Raw genomic sequence first — 25,738 nt, forward strand, 5'->3', positions numbered from 1 at the left:
CACGCTGTTTGTCTGTGTATATTTTGCTTCTTTCCCCCTCACTATAGAGACTCCCCTTTGGTAGGATGGAGATCCAGCCTGCCAGCTACTCCTGCTGAGAGCAAATTTGGGAAGAGGGCACCCCCTGGAGGCAGTTTGCGGGACTTCCCCTCTCATATGTTGCCAGCACAGTACAGTGTTTCGTATAGGGACATGGGTGGTGCCGTGGTCTAAAGCACTGAGCCTTTTGGGCTTGCCAATCGGAAGGTCGGTGGTTCGAATCCCCGCGACAAAGTGAGCTCCCGTTGCTCTGTCCCAGCTCCTGCCATCCTAGCAGTTTGAAAGCACGCCAGTGCAAGTAGATAAATAGGTCCCGCTGTGGCGGGAAGATAAATGGCGTTTCCGTGCACTCTGGTTTCCATCACGGTGTCCCGTTGCACCAGAAGCAGTTTAGTCCTGCTGGCCACATGACCCAGAAAGCTGTCTGTGGACAAACGCTGGCTCCCTTGGCCTGAAAGCAATGCCACACATCCCATAGTCACCTTTGACTGGACTTAACCATCCAGGGGTCCTTTCGTTTACTTTTCACAGTGTTTCGTGTTTCATGTGCAAGGGCTCAAGCTGGCAGGCAAGCCATGCGTCTTGATCTGTAAGTCATCCTTTGTTTTTCATGCAGGCAACGTGGAGGTGATCTTTCAGGGATGAGCAGAAATGCTTCCCCTTATTAGTGGTTCATGCACGAGACTTCTAATCTCAGGGTCATTGGGCAAAAGATTCCTTCATTGCAGGGGGTTGGACTGGATGATCATCATGGCCCCTTTTGAGTTCTATGATTCTATGTCTTGTAGGGCTTGGGGTTTGTAGTTTTAAGCCTTGGCATGGCATTGTTCAGAGGTGAGCAGCTCTGGATCTCAGCTCCCATCTGCCTCAGCCGGCATGGCCAATAGTCAGGGATGATGGAGGCTGTATCCCAACATCTTCAGGGCACTAAATGTTGACGACGCCTGGTTTGCTAGTCTTTAACTGGTAGGTTGGGATAAGTGCGTCATATGCAGACCTAAAGTGGGTCACACACAGGAAGCATAATTTTTGTAGTTGTTGAGATTTTTTAAAGGGAAGTAGAAATCATGTGTGCATATGTATATAACATGTGCTATGGATGTATATAGGGCATTGGTGGGGAGGAAAGAAAGCATTAGGAGAGAAGAAGGAAGGAAAGATATATGAGAACAGAAAAGCGGGGATGAAAGAGGGTGAATAACAACAAATAAATGTGAGAGTGAAAGAAAGGGAGGTGAAAGGCAAAGAGGATGAGGAATGAGGAAAGAGTGAAAGAATTGTAGTTAGAAGGGACCCTTTGGGTCATCTGATCCAACCCCCTGCAATGCTGTAATCTGAACACACGGTTCCCCATCCAATTTAAAACCATATCAGACCCTGCTTAGCTTTGTAATGTGCTAGCAGTTTTACTGCTGCACCACATCTAGACTCCAGTGTTTGGGCCACACCTATTATTGACTTCTTTTTTTGTATTCATATTTTATCGAAAGAATTTCAATTATAAAGCAATTGTGATATAGAGGGGACAAAAAACAAAAGAAAAATGAGAAAAGAACAAAAATCTCTGGCATACAGCGCTTCGAGGGTTGGCTAACAGGGAATGTGAAAAAGGCTGGTCAGGCCTGCTTTAGCCAGTGTACTTAGGACTGCAACCTCAGTATGCATAAAGGATGGAGTACTCACAAAGCCACTTAATTAAGGCAGATGAGAAAAAAGGGAGAAAAGTCTTGATAGCACTTTGCTGCAGAAGCTAAATGAAACAGAACATAATATGAAGAGGAAGGAATGTAGGGGTTTTGTCGTTCTTACCTCAGGCCTTGTACAAAGCAGGGAGACATTCAATCAAACATACTGAGAAGAACCTCCCTCAGAACTACATAGCTGATCAGAGCAGATGTTACCTCGGTGAGGATCATGCCACTCTGACTGGTCACTAAGCAACACCTACCTACCTACTTACCTACCTGAACACACACCTTCCCAGTTAGCTGCCCTGGGCCAGAGATTACCCAGTGCAAGTATACATGAAATTGAATTGAGTCCTGGATTGTTGACTCTAATCCATTTCATAGGCCTTTTGCTGCTGGAGCAACCTTTGCCAGAAGGCCAAGAACAGGTAAGAGTCAGGAGCCTGTCTCTGAAACCTGGCAGTGCTTACAGTATCTTAATTTCAAACCTAGAACCAATACGAGGGGTTTGACACCAGAATCTAGAATAATAATATTTTCATGGTTTGGTGTTGTTGAACTGTTTTCCTGCTTTTGAAGCTGCACCACACCCACCCACCCAGAAAAAGTAGCCCCAGAATTGTTTTTAAAATGTTAATAATGAATAGCTTCCTTCTGTAGAAATGAGCATTTCTGACAGACCCCAAAGCAGGAAGGCCACCAACCTAAACTGGTACTATCAGGGCAGCTCTTCCGCTCCTGGCTCCAGCTTATCTCCAGGCCATGAATGCGGGAATGTTTGCGTACATTTCAACGACCATTTCCATTCGCTATAAGCAAGGGAGGCTTAATTCTTGGGAAGCGGCAAGTTTTTTTTATTGTGCTTCAACTTGCATTTATCATATGCCTTTATGGTTCCTTCCAGAATAATGTGCAATCCACTTGGATGAAACTCTAAGGATCAATGTGCTGCAGTCATTTGTATGTTTAAATCCTTTCATACATTTTCGGTGGGCTTTTTTTGTAGTATGAGCCAGGAGGAGCCTTTTCACCTGCCACCGAAACGATGATAGTCAGAAACCCCCGAGAAGAGGCAGAGTGGGTAATAACAGCCACAAGAGTGCTCCTGCACATGTGCAGAATGCACTCAGCCATCCGAAGGGCATTTCTGCAATGTGAACGGCAGTCACCGGCTTCTCGCTGTTGGCATGGCCAGCAGGTGCCAAGAGCAAGATTTTGCCTCTGAGGGACCAGTGGCAGAACATGTCTATTGCTGCCCACAGCACCTTTTTGCTGCTGCTTAATGTCCTTATTTTATGCTATTTGGGGTCCCCTCCTCCATAGGTTGTAGGCAGCCCTGAGTGATGAAAACACTTTTGGAATATTATTATTATTATTAATAATAATAATAATAATAATAATATTTTAAAAACTGTGGCACAAAGAGACTTTTTAGAGACGGGCAGCACGACCTAGGCATGTTTAATGTGAAGCGAGTCCTATTGAGTTCAGCGAGACTTCCAGGCAGGCTGACGGAAGGCGCCGCGACTACATTTCCCAGCATGCCTTTCAACTTAGGGGGGCGCTAGTAGGGGGCGAAGCGCCGTGTGCGCGTGGTGTTCTTTCTTTCTTTTCCTTTCTTTTCCAAAAGGAAGTCTTGAGGGGGGGGAGGAAATACCCGCCGCTTGTTTCAGCCGTGGCTTAAAGCGGCGTGGTCGGACTACACTACCCAGCGTGCCTCGGGATAGGCGGACTACGCGACCCAGCATGCCCGGCGGGGTAGAAATAAAAGAGAACCGTCGCATATGCGCCGCAGTGCGTGGTGGGAAATGTAGTCCGCGCCGCGTGAGGGAAACTTAAAATCGCCGGTGGCTGTGGATAACCGTGGCGTTCTGACGCCGTTGCCTCCTCCTGAAACCTGACCGGGGGGGGGGGGAGCCGTTGCCGTCCTTCTCCCGCTTCCTCTCTGAGGCAACGCCGGGGTAGGCACTGTGCGCGCTCGGAGGAAGGACGCAGGCCGCGGCTGTTCCCGCCAGATGTTTCTCAGGCCCGTCAGCTCTTGGGTCCCCAGACGTTGTTAAGTCTACAAAAATATGTAGCCAGTTGTTAGGGATGATGGAAATTGTAGTCCAACGACATGGGGGGTGAGGACCAAGGCTGGAGAACCCCGACTGTCGCGGCCTCGCCTTCCATATGTTTTTGGGCAACGGCTGCCCCCATCCAGTAGGCTGCAGAAAGAGCTTGTGAGTCTTTCTAAGCAGGTGTTTCCCAAAGTTGAGTCTTCAGCTGGGTGTTGTTTTTTTTTATTTCTACTACAACTCCCATCATCCTTAGCTAGCAGGACCGCTGGTCAAGGATGATGGGAATTGCAGTCCTCAAACAGCTGGAGACCCATGGTTGGGAACCCCTGGGTTAAGGTTTGGTTGAGTTGGGCAGGTGGTGAGAGGGACATGGACGGGATGGGTCATGGAGGGTATCTTAAGCAAGGGTCCTGCAAAATACGTCGTTAACAACACTGCCTCCTATCCCCAAAAGGCAAGGGATGGTTGGTTCTCCTTCCGTTGGGTTGCCATATGTTCTCTTTTCCCCCAGGGCGCACCCTCTTTTTTATGGGTAGAGTCACAGCAATCCATAGTTAAAAGCAGAAGTTGGCAAGCGTGTAATCTTTTTTGGCTCTTCACGATACAGTACAGCAACCCTAGCTGTGAGTTCTGTGTTTGGTGTTGGCCTCACATTGAACTGGCCATGACTCAGTGCTGTGACACTCTCCTAGAGGTGCGGATGTGTGGTTTGCAGTGACAAAGCTTAATTTGGGGTGTACACCTTCAGCCCATGGGTACATGCCTTTTTATAGTGTATCGTGCCCAAAGGAAAGCATTGAGCTGGATGCGACTCAATGCCATTTCGTTGAGGACGGTCTCCTGGATGTGTGGGTTTGTGGTGGCCCAAAGCTTATTTTGGGGTGTACACCCCCGGTTCTTTATTTTCTACATTTTTTCAATAAATAAGAGAAAGTGTCATTATCTACTTAAACATTATGTACCAAACAAAGCAACCTTTCAAACATTATTTTCTATTTCAGCCTAATCAGTTGTTTTGGCTAATATTATAGTTAAGATGTCCAGTACCCAATATACAGTATCCAATTAAATTATATATCCAGTATCACAATAAAACCTTTATGTTGTTAAAACATTTAAAAACTGTATTTTATTCAAGGAAGCGGTAAATTCCTACTCCTTACTCTTTCCCACATGTATTGGCTATTATAGTTGTGGATATGTACCCTTAACGGTGCTCAGGGAAAGTATTGGTCCAGATGCATTTCAATGTTGTCTAATAGTGGATACTCTCCTAGAGGTGTGGAGGTATGATTTGGGTCACCCAAAACTTATTTTGTTATGTCCGTACATAGTTCCTTATTATTTTCTACATATTTTGGATATTATTGCCATGGGAGTGTCATGCTTGACAGTGTCCAAAAGAAGCATTGTGCTGGATATTTGATGTGTTCTTGTAGCAGATACTCTCTTGGAGGTGCAGATGCATTATTTGGGGTGGCACAAAGTTTTATGGTGTATACCCCGGTTCTTCTCTACACATTTTGGTATGGGTGCTATGTTTGACATTGTCCTGTGCCCAAAAGAAACATTTGGGTAGATATGATTCAATGCCATCTTATAGAGAACACTCTCCTGGAGGTGTGGAGGTACAATTTGCGTTGGCCCAAAGCTCATTGTGGAGTGCGTACCCCTAGCTTGTTTGTTATTGTCTGTTGTGAATGTTATGGGAACTTACGAATGTTGTGGAAACACAACAGTTTGGAGTAGTCAATTACTGTGAATCTTGAAAGGGACAGTCCCATACTCATGATGATATGGAGCATGGCAAAGCTGATTTTGAGGTTTATAGACATACAAATTTTAGTTTTTAAACAAATTTTCTGATTACACTATTTTGAACTGTCCTGTCAATAAGAAACTGGGAACTAGTAATCAACTTCATCATAGCAGGGAATGAGGTTTTTCCTAGCAAGCTGAATGATGATTGGGAGTTTAATACCTAAAAAGGGCCACCTCCTTCCTTTAAAAAGTGTCAAACTAGATGTTTGCTTAATATGTAGGATGCAGATCCATGTCTTGCTCTCTGTGTGTGTGATTCTTGCAGGGAATCCAGAATGCAGGAGAGCTATCTCTCCTCTCCTCCACCACCATTGGAAGAGATTCTACAGAAACGCAATAGCCCAGTTGGGATGGATCGGATTGGAAGGGATAATTTTCCTTATGGGTTGCTTCCTTTTTCTTTAGGGATCCCCCCAAAATAGAATTACAGAAAGCTTTATCCCAGTCTGGCTGAACTATCTGACACACCCTAGTCTCTTTAGTTGCTTTGGAAGTATTTGAGCCCTACTGCCAAGGACTCATTCCTTCAGCTTCAGGAGAAAATAAACGAAATGAGCTTTGGATTTACTCTCCCCTAAGACTAGATGATACTCAAACTCACAGTAATTTGTGATCTATGTTTAGAACACAAAGGGAAAGCTTTACCAACCGTGCAGTTTGCACATGGAGATGATTTTAATACAAGATTCCTTTTATAAAGGAAGAACAAACTCTGGAGCAGTATGCTATGTGTTAAAAAACCCTCTAGTTTGGCCCTATGATTTCTGCCATACCACAGGAATCTTGATCTTGATTTCATACAGCAGAAGGGATTAATTTGGGTATGGTATTTCAGGTATGTAGCAGGAGGTTAGGAGCAAGGGAAATACAACTGCTTCTTGAGTTTCCTTAGTGTTCTTCATTCAGGTTCAGGACGTTATCCAGCTCATAAATGGAGTGGGTGGATTTTCTTATTAACTCAGGTTTTACAGAAAGACACCCCAGTAATATTTTATGTGGCTTCGAGTCACCTTGCTTGCAGGAGTTTTTCTTATGCGGTGTGTTCTTCTCTGCAGTTTTGTTAGGACGTGCCCCTTACTCAGTTCAGAGGGATGGTGGATTAGACCCCTAAGCCTGCCTCAGAGGGCATGACCCCAGTCTGATCCCATTGGCTGTGCAGAGACACTTTTTGGGGAATCAGGCTCCCTGATCGTTAGTGCAGCCCTGTAGTCTCCATTGATGTGAAGTGAGGCCAGAGACTTGCTAGTAAATGTCTGCCAAATGGCATTTCTATGCAGACATTCTCTCAAGTGTGGCCAGTTGGGGTGGAGAATGTTATTATGAATAATAGTTTCCCCCCCACACCCATCCTCCAAGTTGCTCACAGTATATGTGGCTCTGTCCCCGAACCAATTTTATCCTCACAACAATCCTGTGAGGTAGGTTAGGCTGCGTGTAAACCACCCAGAGAACTTGCTGTGGCACCTGACAGAAAAGAGATGGCTTGCTTGGTCTCTTTCCAGACATTGGGTTGTAGCCAACTGCCTGCTATATTTAAAGTAGAACCATTGAAATCAATGAGCATGATCTCAGTGGGTTTACTCTTGAAGTGTGACTTACTTGGATAGAGCCCAGTGTCTTTGGTTTCCTTTGCTACTCCCATACATAGATCTACAGTACTTCACTCTTGCCTCTGTTCTCTTGCCTCCTGGCTCCTCTTCTTATAAAGGAAGTTTTGTTGTATGGATAGTTGCTAAATAGTCTATAGCTGCACAGCAGGACCTGGAACTGCTATCCTGTTCATCTTCTTTTGCCTGCATCCACTCCAGATATGTAGTGTTATGTCAGGACGATTATAAGAGGGAGCTGAGGGGCATAGCTCTAGTTGCCTGCCTGCTCCTACCTTCCTGAGTCCCCAAATTTCATTTTTTTTCAAGAGAATGTTTTCAGAATTGTTATTATTCCTGCATACTCCTACAATACTAGTCTAGAACAGAATGGTGTAAGGTCAGGCAGCGCCTCAAATGTCTGTTGAGCGATACAGATATTTCTTGCATGCAACTGTTGGAAATCACAGGCTAATCAAGAGGGGCTATTGGTCTTACCAGCAAGGGAAATCTTTTGTTCTGTTCGTTTCCCTCATTTACAGGCCTCAACAGCCCAAGTCCCAGGAGCTGCTGTCTGGTATATTCATGGGATCAGGTATGAATACTGAATCTGACGCAACAGAGCTGATGGAGTTTGTCTCCTGCTCCTGATTTACCTCTTGTGGCCATTTGCACATCATTGGTTATTCATTAGTTCATTATCTGCCTACCCCCATCCACTCATAATTCTTCCTCATTGGTGTTTAAGGCAATATATTCCCTGATAATCTTCCATCCAAGAACTGACAAAGCCCAGGCCAGCTTGGCTTCAGCATGTCTGCTTCATTTTGTGCCATTAAACCATGCCCGAGTACATTATTGGTCTGGCAATGGGCTACATAACTGGACTACAGCAGGAATGAGCAACCTGATGACCTTGAGGTGCTGTTGGACTACAGCTCCCATCATCTGTGACCATTGGCCATGCTAGTTGAAACTCATGGGAGTCCAATTACATCTAAAAGGCCACTGGTTCCCCACCCATGCTCTAACATTTTCAGTATCGGACCCACATATGCCTTTTTTTTTTTAAGCTGGTTTGACTTCCTAGTGCAAGAGCTTTTTTAAAAAAAAGTGAGGTGAAACCAGCCTAGTGTGGAGATGCATCACAGGAAATTACTCGTGTTGTGAAAAGGCCTCAGATACATCTGAGCTCAGTTAGTGTTTGATTGGCTAGACTTTTGCAAAAATAGCCCTGCAGTGATTGAGAATGGTAGGCAAAGGGCTGTATCTGTGACTTTGCAAGGAATAAACACTAGCTCAACACCTTTTCATCAGTATGATTTCCTAGGATGTTGGTGTCTTTCACCCACCCACCCCAGATAATCAGCTTGGAAAACTAAAGCAGATTCTTACTGTCAGTTTTGCCTCCTGCCTGGTAAAACTCCACCAGGTTTAGCAGTAACTTGGCAAGCCGTATACCTTTTGTTTATCAGAAAACATTGCATATGGCTAAGTTATAGCCTTGCTTCTTCCTCTTTCTCTCACATAAACAGATGCAAAAACACCTGGGGCCCCCCTCTGTATCCCATAGAGTTTATATTTGCAAATAAAATCAGTAAATTACATTAGTTGCTCTGCACAGGCATTGGAGGCAGAGACAGGGCCTCTGGCCCAGGACAAGAGGTTTGGTAGAGGAAGGTAAAAAGGGAGTGTGAGAGAGAGAGCGTGAGTGATTTAGTCTGTCCTGCCTGGATGCCATAGGATGGGCTTAGTCAGCACAGGATCAATTACATTCATCTTGGAGATTCTGCTCTCAGGGTGAGGTTTCCTAGAGGTACAGTTTCTTCGTGGGGTGAGAGGAGGGCCGAGAATCCTGGGTTGAGGAACCGCTCTAGGGGTGGGAGTGCAGATGGTGCAAAGAGCCATTTTCTCTAGCAAAGGGAAAAATAAATAAATAAAGTGGCTGGGTTCTAGAGCAGAGACCTAGAACCCTGGCACTCTAGAGCATGTAGCCAAGAAAAAGTTCTAGAATGGCAGGAGCCAATTTTCCCAGCACAAGAACCAGATAAGATCCTCAAGCGAGTAATTCGGATCCACCCAGTTGGGCTTTGTGGGATGAGGTGGGAAGTGAAGGCCTATTGGGACCAAGCTGGGCCCTTAGAGAAGAAACTCTATGCCAGGCTTGAGGATGAGATGGGAAATCAGGAACTGGGTAGGAATCTTGAGAGATGGAGGAACCACACCTCTTGGCTCAGGAGCCAATCTGGGTCATTGCAAAGGTGCAGTTGTTAACAACTGGGATTTCTGGGCTCTCTCCAAGAAAAATGTGGGTGGAGGGGGGTGAGATGAAAGAGGGGGAAGTCTATTATACATCACACCTGGGTGCTACAAGGCCAGGTGTGGAGGGCAATTATAAACTTGGTGACTCACACCAGAGGAGAGGATTAAATGGGGTGGAGGGGAGTGTACCAACCTCCTTCCCTGTAGCCCCTGTCCCCCACCCAGCAACCACAAAAATCAAAACACAACCCAGTGTCAAATGCAGGCATTACCACCCCTTTCCCCCTCCCCTCCCCCTCCCCAATAATCATTCCCAGGGAACAGATCCCTGAATCACAAAGTCAACATTACATATTTCATTTCAGTACATTAAGGCAAGAGGATTCAATGCTGCGGTTCTCAACCCTTCTAGGACCAGTACACCCTCAGACAACCCAGTTTAATGCTGGGAAATTTATAATCCCTTCTTGGAGAACCCAGGAGTCCTGCCTCTGCCTCAACCCATTCAGCCCAAGTGTCTTTTTGAAGAACTCAGGATTCCCTGGGTGACTCCTAAATCCCCTTTCGCCCCATATGCATTAGATCCCACTTTCTGCCAAATATGAGGACTAGATCTTTAGCTAAAAGCAGTATCTTATCCAAATTTTGACTAAGTAGATGCTCACTCTTTCTAGAAATCTGAGGAACCCTGTCTTCCGCAGCCTTCCGGAGTTTCTGTCCTGCTTGCTTCATTCCTCTTAAATCACACACTTCTCCCCAAGCTTGGGGTCTTTCCTCTTCCCTTGCAGCGGTATGGAAACAGCAGTAGTGTAAGTGGGGGAGGGAGTACAGAGCATAATGCGCTCTTGCCAAAGGCTCCACTATGGAGAATGCCCAGCGGGAAGACGGGCACTAGCCTGCCCTTTCCTCTCCACAATCCAACAGAGAATTTCTTGGGGATCAAAGTTGGGGTCTCCTGTGCACAAGAACTGCTAGTTAATGGCTCTGAGAAATAGGACCCCCCAATTAATTATTCTCCCAAAGTAGGCCATTATACCTCCCATCATACAATCTATAACTGTTACCTTTCCAAGCCCCCCGTAGCGTTGACTGTTCCTCCTGTTCCATCTCCTAGGCATCATTTCCCTATGAGGTCACCCATGCCTATTTTAAAGAACCCAGGAGAACTGGTCCAGTTCCCCTACCATGATAAATCCTTGAAGCCCCCATTTCCCCCTCCTAGAGCACCCAAGAGTCCTGGCTCCAGATCCTTCTCCCCATAACTGTTCTCTTTCTCCCTACCCACCCCCCTTAATCAAGTAGCTTTAGTTCCCCCACTTACCCAGAGCTGGGACATGAATCTATGAGGGCCGCCCACGTGAGGAGCTGAGAACGGCAGCACAGATACCCCCCTCCCACCCATAATTGGAGAGGAGACCGTGTTTCCTGCCTCCCCGCAACATCATCATTATGGAAGACATTCTAAAGTTTTGTTTGTTTCGTTTCGCTCCCTTGTTGGGGTCTGTGGACAGGAGGTGCCAGTGCGGCCAGTCCGACGAGACGAGACAAGAGCCCTTTTTTAAAAGAAAAGAAAAGATGGCCGCTCGACCAGCAGCACTCAGGTGCAGCGTCGGCGGCAGGTGTCAATTATCCACACAGTGAGGGGGAGGGCATTTCGCCACGTGGCACTACAGTGTGGCCTCGGCGACTCTTGGGGCGCAGTGGGGCAAACGACAGCCACGAGTCTGGAGCTGGGGTGGGGGCAGGGCGAGGCCACGTGGTATGGAGTTGTGGCTTTGCAGGCACAGTGGGAATCGCCGCATGGCATCGCGTTGGGACGTGGCAGCGACAGAAAGGGACACCACGAGGCGGCTGGGCAGGAGTGATGTGGCGAGAGGCACCCTGAGAGGGAGGCACACACAAAGCCACGTGGCACAGAGCCATGGCACCGGGTTAACCCAGCTATGCAAATGGGGCGAAGGTGTGCGACTCCGCTCAAAACATCCAGTGGCCCGCTTGCCCAACATCAGCTGGCAAAAGTTGCTGCCCAAGCTCAAAAATCCCTCATGCCTATTTAAGTCCTTAATTGTTCCACCCTAGTGGCTAGCCTCTTGTATCCAAATGGCTGCCGGTACCCTTCTCTTGTCCCTCTGTGGCCTAGTTGTTCCTACTTGGCTGCCTCTGCCTGTTCCTTCCAGCAATTTCGGCTGCCTCCCTAGACCTCTTGAGGTTCTGCACCTGCCTCTTCCTTAGGCTGCAGGCAGCCACCTTGAAAACCCTGCCTATGTGGACCTCCTAAATCCCCTTCGCATGCTAGACTGGGGGCATATTAGAGCACTCGCCGAGAACACAGCTTCTGCAACAGGAGCTCCTTCTTAGAGGCTATGACCACTGGCAGTCTCGGCTGAGTCTTTTGAGAAACGGCACTTTGCCCGCCCTACTTTTCTCCCAACCATGAGGGCTAGAAATCCACCTTCTTTTAATAAAAGCAAAAGCTGAAACTTCTTAAGGTTCTGTGAATATCCTGGCTGCCCACGTAAACGTTTATTTGCCTGGGGCCTACCACCAGTTGGGTTTTTCTTTTTTTGCATGCCTGGGTTAATCTTGTGGTCATGAAGGGAAAAGGGTACATTGCTGGCCTTGATGGGATGTCGGATGCACAAGGTTTACCCTACGTCATGGAGTTATGGGCACATGTGTGATGGGAGCCACGTAGTACAGAAACGTGGCGTGGCTCAGACAAGCAGCGTGCTACGCCACATGGTTAACGGTCGTGGGAAGGACTTAGCTGTATGGCACAGAACTACGGTTTCAGAGGAGCAGGAGTGGGGCGGTCAGCTGCATGGCACAGTTGTGGCGGGGGTGTCGGTGGCCAGCTGTCGATTTTAAGAGTCACAGCACAGGTGAAGTGGTAAAATGGGGCCAGCCACAAGGCCTACAGTCATCGTACAAATTCCCCCGCACACTTTTCCCCACAGCTCGTAATCCCTGACGTGGAGATTGAGAGGGGAGGAGTCAAGGAGTCGTCCCCCGCCCCCTGCTCTTGGACGGAGCATCACTCTGAGGATCCCAGCAATGAGCAGCAGCAAGAGCAACCCCTCCCTGGCCTGTGTCTTGGGGGGGGGGGAAGCAGTCCGTGCACTGGGTCCCGGTGTCCAAATGGCTGCAATGGGGAGAGCAAGTTATGGAGCACCCCCTTGTAACGCTGGGCTCTTGTTTCTTTGGCAGCTGAGCATTGGGGGAGGGGAAGGGGGATGCTCCATCCACAGCACAGATATGGTCAGTATCCGAGACCTCTCGCCCCTTGGAATCGGTGCAGGAGCACATGGCGCCGAAGGAGAGAGCACAAGAGACCCAGAGTGGGAGCACCTACCCAGACCCTACTTTTATGTCGCTTTGTCTTCCCTGTTCCAGCCCCTCAATCTTGGCTACCCATCCGGAGCTGGAATTCCTGGTTGCCACAGATACCCCTCTGGCAGAAGAACGTTAAGAGAGACTCCCAACTTCTATGGGAAATCGTCTTGTTATCTTCCCCGTTCTGGAAGTGCAGAAATACGCAATACATTTCCAAATGGAGGCGGCGTGGAAATAGCTTTTGAAATGAGGACAAAATGAAGCTTGTTGTTGAATATGCAAGGTGTGAGCTGGAGCACAACAGCACGCATGTATATGGGGACCACACTACAACTTGCGAATAAGCTGTTTTGCAGAGTATTAAAGCCAGGGTTGTGTGTACTCTGTGGTATAAATGGAGTGAGACTTGTTTGCTTTTGCATCACCAGTGTGAATTCAGGGTGTGATATGAATTCACTCATCTGGTATGACCAATGAGATGCAGCTCTACATCAGCTTAACAACATCAGGTGTCTCATAAGAGTGTGTATAAAGCAGGCTTGGAATTAGCAACTTGTCTGATCACTGATGGGGGACTATTCACTGCTTCCAGGTGATTTACCACAAAGCTTTTGTAAACAGGAACAGATCTGGGTTCTTCTGAAAAGGTTGTTGATGCACCATGGATGATTAAAAATAAGGATGGATGAGCTAATTCTTGCCCTGGAAGACTACACAGAAGTGAACCAACACCACACATCAAAGTGCACTTAGTTTCAGAGGATGGTTTTACAAATACAGCATATACTGTCTTATCTTTGCAGCAAAGAGATCACACCTAGGTTTAAACTTATGGGAATGGGGCTGAACACTACATACAGCATCTTGTGTCTGGCCATGTGGCAGAACCCATCCTCTTCTGCCCAAATGCAGGCTCAAACCACTCATCAGTTCTAGATCATACAAGCCAGACAACAATGGCCTTTGACTGGAGAGCAGGTTCCTCCATAGAATGGGGTCTGCGGAATAAATGGACCCAATGTTGGTTTTCTGATAGGATTACTGAAATTCAGCCAAATAAGAGACTATAAGGTCAAAATTATTTTTGACTCTGTTTGCATAAACGCATATACCTTTATGCAGCTGTTCTGCCATTCAGTTGCACCTCACCCGGTTCTCTTTGTGAAAGGCTTGTGGGTGCTACAGTGCTGAATTTATGACAAAAGGGTGGTAAGAGCCACAGGCAATCTCAGATCACAAACCACACCAAGACTCACAAAATGATCCCTGTTCATATTGGAATGACTGATGTTTCCTCATGGCTGGTCCCATGCTGCTGGAATTACATGGGACAAGCAGTTGATACTTCCTGCGCCAGCTATTTCTCCTTCCCTTCCAATCCAAGTTGCCAATACTGTTGTGTAATAACCCTGTAACACTATTGGCTCCAGCTAATTCTGGCTCTTGAACACTACAAGCCTGATGTGGGATCCAGCCACTGGAAAGAGGCAATACCACACACAGTTCTAACGGTAGGCTTGATTTGTTGAGCAGTGTGTGCCTGGCAAGTCACCCACACCACAGCTTTGCCACTGAGCCACAGCTCAGCAGCAGCAGAACAGACCTCTTGCCTTACTAAAAGGGCCACGAGGCTCACCCACAGCAGGCAGTAGTGCAGGGCAGCTGCATGCTCGGGTTGAGAGTCTGGGATGGGTCTGTATGCTTTACTCAAGCATGTTGTTCAGTACTGGGTGCAAAATTCCCTACATGCTGAGATCTCAGCTTCCACTTCAAAAAGAGACAGCAAGTTTCTAGTTTTATGACTGTGGAAAGACGACTAAATGGGCAGTGTTTAACAAACGCCCCAAAGATGGGGTCTGGGGAGGAAGAAAGCAGCTCAGGGAGATTCCTAATGAGTTTGTGGGATCTGGGCCCTCTTCTTCAACAGCCAGCACATAATTAATTTTGCAAAGTAAGCATATATGCAAATTTACTTTTCTCAGAGGTTCTTTTTTATATAAAAGGCAGAGTACATAACAACCCTGGTACTGTGAAGATGCACAGGGCAAGCTGTTACATGGTTAGATGAACTGATGTGCAAACAGCTGCAAAGTAAGAACAATCAGCAGCATGGAGGATGAAATATAGATATCTATCTTCTCTATCTATATATACATGCAGGCATGAGCTGCTGGACAGCTGACGCCATCCATTCGAGGCAGCGAAGGTGATGAAGCAAGCTGCAACGCCGATGGAGCACTGAAGGGCGAGTGCATGTAAGCAGATTCGCACACTCAAAACGCACACACTTATATATAGCTTGGAAAGCGATGCTCTGCAAGTGAAGTGTCCGTATGCTGAGTTGGCGGCAGCTGTTGGATGAGTGAAATGGGCAAACTGCTACATGGCATCGCAGAGGAGGAAAGTGCACACCCCTGAGGGTGCCCAGGCAAGCTTTGGTGAGCTTCTCCAAGTATCTCTCTGCCAGGGGGGGATCCCCACCCTCACCCGCAGGGTCTCTCCTCGCAGCTTCCCCTGTGCCTAGCCCCACAGCTGCAACCCCTCCACCCCCCACTTCTCCCCACTGGTGGAGGTCCATTGTACATTCAGGCGAGAGGCTCCCCAGGGCAGGGCGGTTTCCCCCATCACCTCTCCAGAAAAAACTTGAGGGCACGGGCAATGTTCATGCGGTGCCCAACTCGCGTCACGCCCAGGTCAATGAAATCTTCCTTGGTGAGGGACGGCAGGTGAGAGCCGTCGATTTCGTTGTCCAGGAACCGATCGCGATGCTCGCCCAGCTTCAGGTACTCCAGCCAGTCGGCCACGTCGTACTTGGTCCAGAAAGGCAGTGGCTTGGAGCCGAACGGCTTGTCCGTGGCCGGCGGCAGGAAGTGGGTGGGAGACAAAGAGCGGCTGCCCGAGGGGAAGCCGGGGAAAGGGTGCTCGCCCCCGGAAGTGGGCGAGCCGCGGAGATCGAAGACGCCGGTGTATATGGGCACAGAAGGCAGGATAGGGAGGGAGGACGGCCTGGGGGCAGGACTAATCTTGTGCTCACTGGGCAGGGCAGCTGGACTCGGGGCGCGCCGCAGGGCCGGGCGGATGTCAAACTCCACACTTTTGGGGTGCTTGCCCTGGGGGGACTTAGGCCAGTTATGGAAAAGGCTGCTTACGGGCTTGGAGGAAATCAGTGATGGGGACGTCTCATCTGGGAGCCTGCAGGGAAGGAGACAAGGAACAAGAGACAGTTAGCCAGAAGAAAGCATGAGCTGGAGTAGAAGACTGGCTTCCCTGCAGCCCTGACTATGATAGAGATGTGGGACCTGTGACCCTGTTGGGGCTCCCAACTCCCATCAGTCCCAGCCTGCTTGGTCAACAGTCAAGGATGATGGGACCCAACCAGTGCTGTAGATTCAACTCATTGCAAAGGTCCACTTTCCCTACCCTTGGTGTATGAAATCACTTGCTGGCATACATCTCAGTACCTGGACTTCAGCAGAAAACTATACACTATATAGCCTAAAACTATATAGCCTAAAACTATATAGCCTGGAGAAGAGGAGGTTAAGAGGTGATATGATAGCCATGTTCAAATATATAAAAGGATGTCACATAGAGGAGGGAGAAAGGTTGTTTTCTGCTGCTCCAGAGAAGCGGACACGGAGCAATGGAGCCAAACTACAAGAAAGAAGATTCCACCTAAACATTAGGAAGAACTTCCTGACAGTAAGAGCTGTTCGACAGTGGAATTTGCTGCCAAGGAGTGTGGTGGAGTCTCCTTCTTTGGAGGTCTTTAAGCAGAGGCTTGACAACCATATGTCAGGAGTGCTCTGATGGTGTTTCCTGCTTGGCAGGGGGTTGGACTCGATGACCCTTGTGGTCTCTTCCAACTCTATGATTCTATGACACTTCCAGTCGCACACATGCAATGATCAGGCACAAGAATCCTTTTTTGGAAATCCAACAAACCCAAAGCACATGTGGGATGTTGCAATCTGGAATGAAAGTTTGGGGGGAGGGGATGCTCCTTTCTTGCCCTGAGGGTTGTTTTTCTTATAGAACTCCCTCCCTCCACACAGCTTGTTGTCCCCATGGGTAAAAAGTTCAGTGAGGCAGAAGTTTATAAGAAAACCAGCCTGCAGGGAAAATAAGCTTCAAAACTCTCTCTCCTCACTGCTGTTTTAGATATATATATATTTAAAAACTCACAAATATCTGGAGGAAGATATTAAAGTGACTGAGCACTGATTTGCAGGAACGCTGCCAACGAAGGACAAAACCACATGAGACAGCAAACTCCTCATATAAATGAAGCTATGCTGGTCTTTCTCAAATTACCTTTGAAGATGGAGAACCAGAAGGTTGCAGTAAGGAGAATCCACATTACCATATCCAGGATGGAGACCATTTCCATGTGGCAGCTCTCTCCACACCTAGATGGCTTCCACACCTGGATCCTCTTGCCAGCGTCAAGAGGTTGCTGGCAGTAGGTGTAGAGAAGGGAGGATCCATGGTGCAAGCTGTGCTAGATATGGAGCACTGCTCCACAGAAAATGCAGCTATGCTGTAACGTCTGCTTGGCGATCCTTCATGAAGCTGGTAGAAGTTCCTCAACAGTGGAACAGGAATGGTCTGACATAAGGCACATTTCCATCCCTGACCATGACACATTCATTCAAAAGGAGAAGCTCGCTTGCACTGTCTGCTGCCATTTCCATCCTCCCCACATTTGTTTGGTTGGCATAACAGTGGGCCACAACACACATAGGGAAATTCCCGCAACCAAACAGGAGCGCATGGTGAAAAAAAAACAAAATTTAGACATCAGCAAGTGTAAAAATAGACCTGGTGGTTGGGAGTTTTTAAAAAACAAAACTTGTGCCAGGGTTGCCTTGACAATCGGAGAGGTATCTCCATGAAGCCTAAATGTATCTACTAAAACTTCATTCTGAAAGTCAGGAGGCTTGGCCTCCTCCAAGTGTAGGTTACTTGTGGTCTTCTAGGGACTCCAATTCCCATCAGCCCTTGCCAGCATTGTTCTGATCTATTGCTAAAAAGTGGGTTTTCCCTTGGAAAGGAGCAAGGCGAAAACTGCTCAGACCCTTGCCTCGAAAATGAGGGTCAAGCAGAAAACCACTTCAACCCATGCTTTCTAGACCAGTGTTTCCCAACCGGTGTTCCGCGGCACACTAGTGTGCCGTGAGACACCGGCTGGTGTGCCGTGGGAGGGAGGCGGGCGAGTCGGGCGGCGAGAGGCGGCGGCGGCGAGGATCCGCGTCGAGCCAGGGGCGGCTCCGCGGTGCTGGTGCCGAGCGGCGGGGCAGCGCGCGCAAAAGGGAGGAGCGCGAGACAGCGGAGGAGGAGGAGGCCGGCATGTCCGGGCAGTAGCAGCAACAGCAGCAGCAGCAACTCCCGGCGACGGCTCCTCCTCCGCCCGCTATCGCCGCCACCACAACAGCCGCCGCCGCCTCAGCTGCCGCCGTCCCTCAATCCCTCGCTCTGCTGCCTCCTCCCACCCCGGCAAGGGGAAGGGAAAAAACTTTCACTTTTGTGCGTCCCTCCCGGCGTGACGCTGCGCGCTGACGTCACGGGGCGGGGCTTTAATGGTGGTGTGCCGCGAGATTTTTTCCCGGTAAACAGGTGTGCCGTTGCCCAAAACCGTTTGGGAAACACTGTTAGACACAGCACAAGTGGAAACGTGGACAAGCCCTGAGTCTTCATCAAAAATTGGCCTTGACTGAATTGACTCTCATGGAGCAACTTGGGCTTCAGATTTTTCTTTTGGGAAGAAAAGAATCAGAATAGCACCTCCCTGAATGTATTCATTACCATTTTTAAAAAGCACACACAACAGGATTTTGGGAATGAATGAAAATCCTTCCAAGTTCAGTCATCCCCCTATGATATTCACAGAGCGACAAAGAGGCCTGTGTGCAATCAGAAAGGCATTGCAACTTGAGCACTCAAGTTAACTTGGGTCACACAGGGCTTGAGGCCATGCTTCATAATGACCAAGAAAAGGAAAGCAACTTGATAAGGAAAACAGGCTCCTTCTCTGAGATATGCACCATCAATGGAACTCAACAGGGGGAGCCCTATGGAACTTTTTCCAGTCTATCTTCAATACTGGGAAGAAAAAGTGCACTGAGCTGGCAATTGAGGGAGCCACAGCAAGCCTGCCTCACACTAGGGAAGTGGATGGATCAAGCAGAACGGAACTGCCTTGTGGGAAGGAGATATGCTTACTAGAGTAGCCTCTGAAGGAAGAATTCATTCCACTCCAAGGAATTCAGGAATGGTTCTCTTCTCCCAGAAGTCATCTGTTTCCCTACTTCCATTCCAGAGCATTTTGTACCATACCATACCCCTCACTCCACCTTCCCATAGTGCTCAGAAGTTATGGCTCTTCTGATATAACCCAATACAGCATCTGATGTTTTGGACTACAGTGCCTATCATCCTGGCTGAGCCTGATAGGAGTTGTAGTTCAAAATGTCTGGAGGACACCAGGTTGGAAATGGCTGCATTAGACTATGCATCCCACTGCTTTTCTTCCCGCCACCCCATTTAAAATACCTAGGACCCCTCCTCTGAAATAAAGACTGCCAACCCATCCCACAAAAGACACAGGAGTCAGCCGATCTTTCCTACCCATTCAAAGACAAGCAGCTTTGATTATGCGTGTTGAGTGCAAGATCCCAACTTTTCTCTTTCCCAACTCCACGGCATCGGAGGAACGGCAAGTGAATTCTCCCAGCGCAGATGTGTGACCGCAGATGAATGACAGAATGGAGCAAATAAAACTCAGCAATGTGACTGCGTTGGATGGAGAGTGCTGTGGACCCACAATGCCTATGCCTCTCCGCACGTGTGTGCATATGGAAGCACAAGTGCTTGTGCAAGTACCAGCACAGTACAGAGGTGCAAAGAGAGGAGCAGGTGGCTACAGCAATGCAACCTCGGCTTGGAAGGAGAACACCCTGGCATGGAAGATTCCGTGGCACAAAAGCTGAGCAAGGATGTGTGTGCAGAGTCCGCGGATGTGGAACCAGCAGCCTTGCAGATGTTGTTGCACTCCAGCTCCCATCAGCCCCAGCCGAGCAGGGCGAATAATCAGGGATGATGTGGGCTCAAGTGGAGTGCCACAGGTTCCTTGCCCCTGGTGTAGGGCCAACAAACAACTTGGGACTGGGGTGTTGTAAGGGACAGCTTTGTCCCGTATGTTCCTGCCTGGCAACTGTGGTTCGCAGATGGGACAGTGCTGAGGGCACCATTTGCCCCAGAGGTGTGCTCAGCTTGTATGAGAAACTGGGCTTTTAGCACTGCAGCTCTCTGGAATTGAATACCAGCCAAAATTAGGTGCCCAGTGTCACAATGAGTAGGTGCCTACTTTCCCTGAGTACTGACCTAGTCACGGAACAACTGTACATCTGAAGAAATTATTTTATTGCTTTTTTAAAGAATTTGCAACGTTTCTTCTTTTAAGCCTGCTGTAATGATTTCATTATTTTTGAACTTGTGTTTGCAGTGTTTTATTCTGTTGTTATCTTGTACACTGCTTCAATGGCTTTATGTTATAAAGCAGTCTATACATTTGTTAATAATATTATAGTAATAATAATAGTAATAATAATAATAATAATAATAATAATAATAATATTATAGTAATAATAATAATAATAATACAGTGGTGCCCTGCAAGACGAATGCCTCGCAAGACGGAAAACTCGCTAGACGAAAGAGTTTTCCGTTTTGGAGGTGCTTCGCAAAACGAATTTCCTATGGGCTTGCTTCGCAAGACGACAATGTATTGCGAGTTCCTGCTGGTTTTTTCCCCCTCCCCCCCCCTTTCTAAGCTGCTAAGCCGCTTATCAGCTGATCCGATCAGCAGATAAGCCGCTAAAAGCACTAATAGCACTAATCCGCTAATCCGTCAATGGGCTTGCTTCGCAAGACGAAAAAACCGCTAGACGAAGAGAATCACAGAACGGATTCTATTCGTCTTGCGAGGCACCACTGTAATAATAATAATGATGTATCAGAAGAGGAGACAAGTAAACCACAGATTTCCTGGGTCTAAAGGTAAAATGCCCCCTTTCCGCCTTTCAGAGAGCTCTTCCAGATGTAACCTGCTAGTGTCAGAGGTCTTCAGACTGTGTTCCAGGGAATCTGAAGGTTTTCTCAATGGAAATGCCAATCATGGTGGACAAGCTTCTCTTAGGGCTGATCCTGACTTTATTTTGTGCCATGTCTTCCAGGCACAGGGCCACACTTTAAAGCTTCATGTCTGGGTGGTGGTGTTTTCATCATAGCGCCTTTCCTGGGAAATCCATGTTCTCCCACTGAGTTGGAGCAAACAACATCAACCCACAGAAAACCCAATGGCCGTTTGCTCTGATTCAGCAGTAAAAGATGAGTTTTCCCAGGAAAAAGCGCCGGGACAAAAAACCCCCCAACAATGCTTAGACACAGAGCTTCAAATCCTGGACCTGTGCCTAGGAATGCGGCACTAAAGGCAGTCTAGATTAGCCCTTAGTGACAGCTTGTCCCTCATTACCAATATTTCCCTGCAACACAAAACTGTAGCAAAGTCCTGGTTGCAATTTAGAGCATATTCTTAAGTCATCAGACTTTATTAATTTTTTTAAAGAAAAGCCTAAAAGCAGAGGTGCGTGTCTGGAATTTGACTGGGAGAGGGGTGCTGGGGGAGTTTCCCTCTCACGCCATTTCCCCCAACCAAATCCTTTCCTTCCTTTGGCTATTAGCCTTGCTTTGAGAGAGGCGGGCGGAAGGAAAACAGCATGTTCAACAGAGACACCTGCCTCCAGTAGGGCTAATCGCAACTTTGGGGGAAGAAATGAATTTTGGAAAACAGCATGGGGAAAATTTCACCCTGCCCCAGTGCTGTTGCACCAAGTTGGAAAGCCATTCCCAGACCTGCTGGGTCACAGGGAGTTTGTCCCTTGTTTAGCGGGGAGCAGGGACCAGCCTCCCCAGAGTGTAAACTCAGTGCACACTAGGATGCAAGGCTCTGCAAGGCAAGTGCTGCACAGCAAACACAAAGGGGATCTTCAGCAGAAAGGATCCCCCCACAAAACGAAATGTGAACGCTGCACAAAGAACACAGGAACACAGAATGCTGCCTTATACCAGGTCAGATCACTGGGTCCATGCTGTCTACACTGACTGGGAGAGGTTCTTTGGGGTTTCAAAAAGAAAGCCTGGAGAGGTTGGGGATTGGACATGGGGTCTTTGCATGAAAAACAGATGGTCTACCACTGAACTACAGTCTGCAGTGTAATATAATCAAGGGGTTGTCACCAAGCAAGCCAAAATGATGAGCTCCATTCAGCAGGGTGGGTCAACATGTTGTGAGCTAGTCAAAAAGGGCTGTTTCTTGATTCCTGCCACAATGTGCTGTGAAACCCAATGGCTTGGTGACTTTCAAAATACTTGCGTCTGTTTCTGATCCTTTAGGAGCAAATGTTGGACATTAGAGGAAGAGTCTTGCCCATTATTGGCTTGAAGAGACCTTTGCCTGAACATATGAGTACAGTACAAGACAAAGGTATATACTTTGTGCGTGCAAGATGCACACACATGCCAAGAGACCCTAAATACATGTGTATGCTTCTATAGTCATGCTGCTGGTTTGGATGGTCTCCTTGGATGTCTAAGGAGGAGCTGGGCCTGTGTTCTGAGTGCACGCAAAAAGCAGCTGGGATGGTCTGTGCACACACACACATACAACTGCAAGCCAGTGGTACAGTAAATATATGCACCATGCGTACCCGCTGAACAAGACGGGCGAAGTGCTCCATAGAAGAGCACATACCCTTGCCCTGTGCCTGCCAGCACACCAAACGATGTAATGGTGGTAGAAAAAAGGAAAAAATAAAAATCATAAAAAAGCAAGCATTGACGGGAGAATGAGAAAAGGAGACAAACCCAACTGAAACACGAGATGCGGCATGCACGGGGCTGGCTTCCTGCTTCCTGTTCCTCCTCCTCCTGCTCCAGTCGCCTAGTACCTTTGCCTCTGCAAGGAGCTGGGCCTCTCTGAACCGAAAGAAGCCACCGAGTCGGGCGGACGTGACCACGACACCCCGCCCATTTGCTGCAGCTTGGTGCTCAGCTCGCTGATGATGCTGGCCTTCATGGTGGACATGGGGGAGGCCTTGGGTTCCTCCCATGGCAGCGTCGGGGATTTCCGCTGCAGCTCCTTGCCCGGCTCGGCAGCGGCCGGCTGCTGGTGGTAGGGCGGAGCGGGCGTGAGGGCAAACATGTTCTCAGTACATGCAGAAACCGAGATGGTGGAGCTGGTGGGGGTTGCCACCGGCAAGCGACCGGGGAATGGCCGCGAGCGGAGCTTGGTCTGCAGGGGGCTCTTCTCTGTGCTGCCTCCGCCACCACCGCTGCTGCTGCTGCCTCCTCCGCTGCCGCTGCTTCCCCCAAAAGCCTGCCCGTCCAAATAGGTGATGTAGGTGTCCAAGAGTTCGGTGCCTTCCCCAGACATGCTGGACAGAGTCGAAACGCTGCTGATGGTCTCCAGGTGGTGGTCGCTGCTGCTGCGGCTGTCCACCTCCTCGATCCCCGAGTCCGTCACGGCTTCGGGGGCCTCGGCAGGAGGGATGGCGATGGAGGACACGACGGAAGAGAAGTTGACGTGAGGGGCTTCCTTGGTTTCCGCTGTGCCGGCTTGGGTCAGGGTGGCCACCTCGCTGTCATAGGATGTCAAGCTGGATGCCGTGGAGTCCAAGGCGGCTGGAGCAGGGGGCGCAGCCGGAGGGGTCATTGCAGCAGGGACTTCGTTGGCGGCTTTGGGGGGCGACTCGGGCTTGTCAAAGCTGTTGGAGAACTCGAGGGGCGGCGGGAGCGGCTCGGTGAACACAAATTCGTCATCCACATCGATGGATGGGGCGGGAGGGGGCAGCACCAGCAACGGGAGCCCGTTTTCCTCGGCCACGCGTTCCGCGGGGGCAGTGGCCACCTCAGCTTTCCCACTCTCCTGGCCCCCTTCCTCCTCCTCTGTTGGGCGGCAGTTCTCCATGAAGCGCACATGCAGCTCCAGCTTCTCCCCTTCCTCGGGCCGCTTCTCCCACGGCGCGCCTTTGGCTGAGGATGGAGGATGCTGCTGCTGCTGCTCGGGAGAGGGGTGCCGGGGGCTCTCGGGCTCCTTCCGTGGTGATGCCGGGCGCTGGTGGTGGTGGTGGTGGTGATGGTGCTGCTGCTGCTCTGGCGTCCCCCAGAGCCGCAGGATGGAGCTTCCGGGAGACTCTGGGGTTTTGGGAGCCTCTCCGAACCGGGGCGAGGACGGGCGCGAATGCCTGTCATCTCGGCTCTCTTGCTGGGACTGGGACTCCTTCAAGGCCCGCTCACGGGCCACCAGGGCCAGTCCTAAGGGGGATCCAGGGTCTAAAATCTTGCCCGTCAGCGGGTGAATGAGAGGCGTCGAGTGGGCCTGTAACTGCGGCAAGAAACTGGAGCACACGGAAGTGAAGGCGCTGGTGGTGCTGGCTCCGTACGTTTTTGCAGCTCGAGGCGGGAGGTAACTGGAGCTGCTCCCGCCGCCGGCGCCGCTGCCAAAGCAGGGAGCCATGTTGAGCTGGATGTACGGCTCGCTGGAGAACATGCCTTCGTCGATGGATTTGGAGTGGCGGAGACGGGGCATGGGTGTCTGTTGAGAGTCGTCGTCCGGCTGCTCGGTGGAGAGGAAGAGGGCAGACTTGCGGCGAGCCTCGCTGTACCACTCGCGGTCCCGCCGGGCGGCCCCAACCAGGGCCGCCCCAAACTGGCTGGTGAAATCCATGCTGTTGTGGAGCTGGAGCGAGGGCACAGGCACCGCTGTCTCTGGCTGGCTCTCGGCCTCCATGCTGCTCCCCTGACTGCTGCGCCCGCTGCTGCTGGTCGAGGGGGCTTTGATTATGATGGTAGGGATGGGGATGGAGCTCTTTTCCGGAGGGGCGGGCATCTGGGGCTGCAGAGGCAACGGCTGCGCCTGGGAGGCAGAGGCTCCCTGCTGCTGGCGCTGCTCGTCTTCCACTTTGGTCTGCTTGACAAGCGGCCCCTTCCGCCGCATGGGCTTGGTGGGGACATACATGGCGGTGTTGGTGGCCCGCGGCGGCAGGTTGTAGTAGCGCAGGTCTGGGGTGTGGCCCCGCCAGCCGCGGGCGGTCGACCCCTCGGCCCCCGCCTCGGATTCCTGGCGGTAGAGGGACATTTTGTCGCGGGAGCGCGGCTCGTAAGACGGTTCCTGGTGCAGGGAAGCTGAGTAGAGCTTGGCCTCGCTGCTGGGGTTGAAGGTGGAACGGGACAAGGGTGTGGCACGCCCGGACGCCGAGGGCGTGGTGCTGCTGTATGGGGGGTCGGGAGGGGAGGTGGTTGGAGGCGGGGGGATGTCGTCAGAACCGGGGACTGAAAGGCTGCGGCTGAACTTCATGGCAGGGGGAGTGAGGTAGGGCTTGTCATCCTCAGCGGCACCTGGGGAAAGAAGGAATGCTATCATCACCAAACCGTTCGCCCATATTTCCATTGTCTAATCTGTGGCCCTCCAGCTGGACTACAGCTCTCACCATCCTTGAATCATTAGTCCTGTCTGCTGGGGCTGATGGGAGTTGGGAGTCGGGCAACACCACGTAGAGCTGCAGGCTTCCCCGCCCTGCTCTAAGCAAAGAGAACTCCCTCTTCCCTCCCGGCCCTTCTCGTTCATATCTGCTGTCATGGACTGGTTGGACCATGAATGCTGGGAGGCACTAGTTGGGGAACCCTAAGGGAAGAAAGCTCAGAGTCCGAGGTGTGGTGGTGGTGGTGAGATATCGGAAGCTGAAGGAGTAACAGGGTTCAGTGAGCTGGGAGAGTCTGTGGCAGAGAGCAGTCCAGAATCGGAGGCAGAAGCTGAAGCAGGTGAGTAAGAGGAGGGAAGTCAGGAGGGAAGAGATGAGTCGGGTTGGTGAAGAGTCACAGGTGTCTCCTC

The 25,738-nt window shown here is 49.7% G+C and overlaps 1 protein-coding gene across 7 annotated transcripts in view; it reads right to left on the reverse strand.

Annotated features, from left to right (window-relative positions):
- Nucleotides 1-8,305: 8,305 nt before the first annotated feature.
- SHANK1 (SH3 and multiple ankyrin repeat domains 1) overlaps nt 8,306-25,738 on the reverse strand; it is a 113,179-nt gene continuing 95,746 nt past the window's right edge. For 5 of the 7 annotated variants that reach the window (XM_083469395.1, XM_083469393.1, XM_083469397.1 and 2 more), the window contains 2 exons: nt 22,797-25,245; nt 8,306-15,981 (listed from right to left, as the gene is read on the reverse strand). In XM_083469395.1, coding sequence (XP_083325521.1) covers nt 15,414-15,981; nt 22,797-25,245 — 3,017 coding nt within the window. In that variant the 3' untranslated portion in view covers nt 8,306-15,413. Of the gene's footprint in view, nt 15,982-22,713; nt 25,246-25,738 lie in introns of all 7 variants that reach the window. The other 2 variants (XR_014518092.1, XR_014518093.1) reach the window with 2 other exon arrangements.

The sequence above is a fragment of the Podarcis liolepis genome, assembly GCF_965112155.1.
Source record: "Podarcis liolepis genome assembly, chromosome: 13".
Classification (NCBI taxonomy): Eukaryota; Metazoa; Chordata; class Lepidosauria; order Squamata; family Lacertidae; genus Podarcis; species Podarcis liolepis.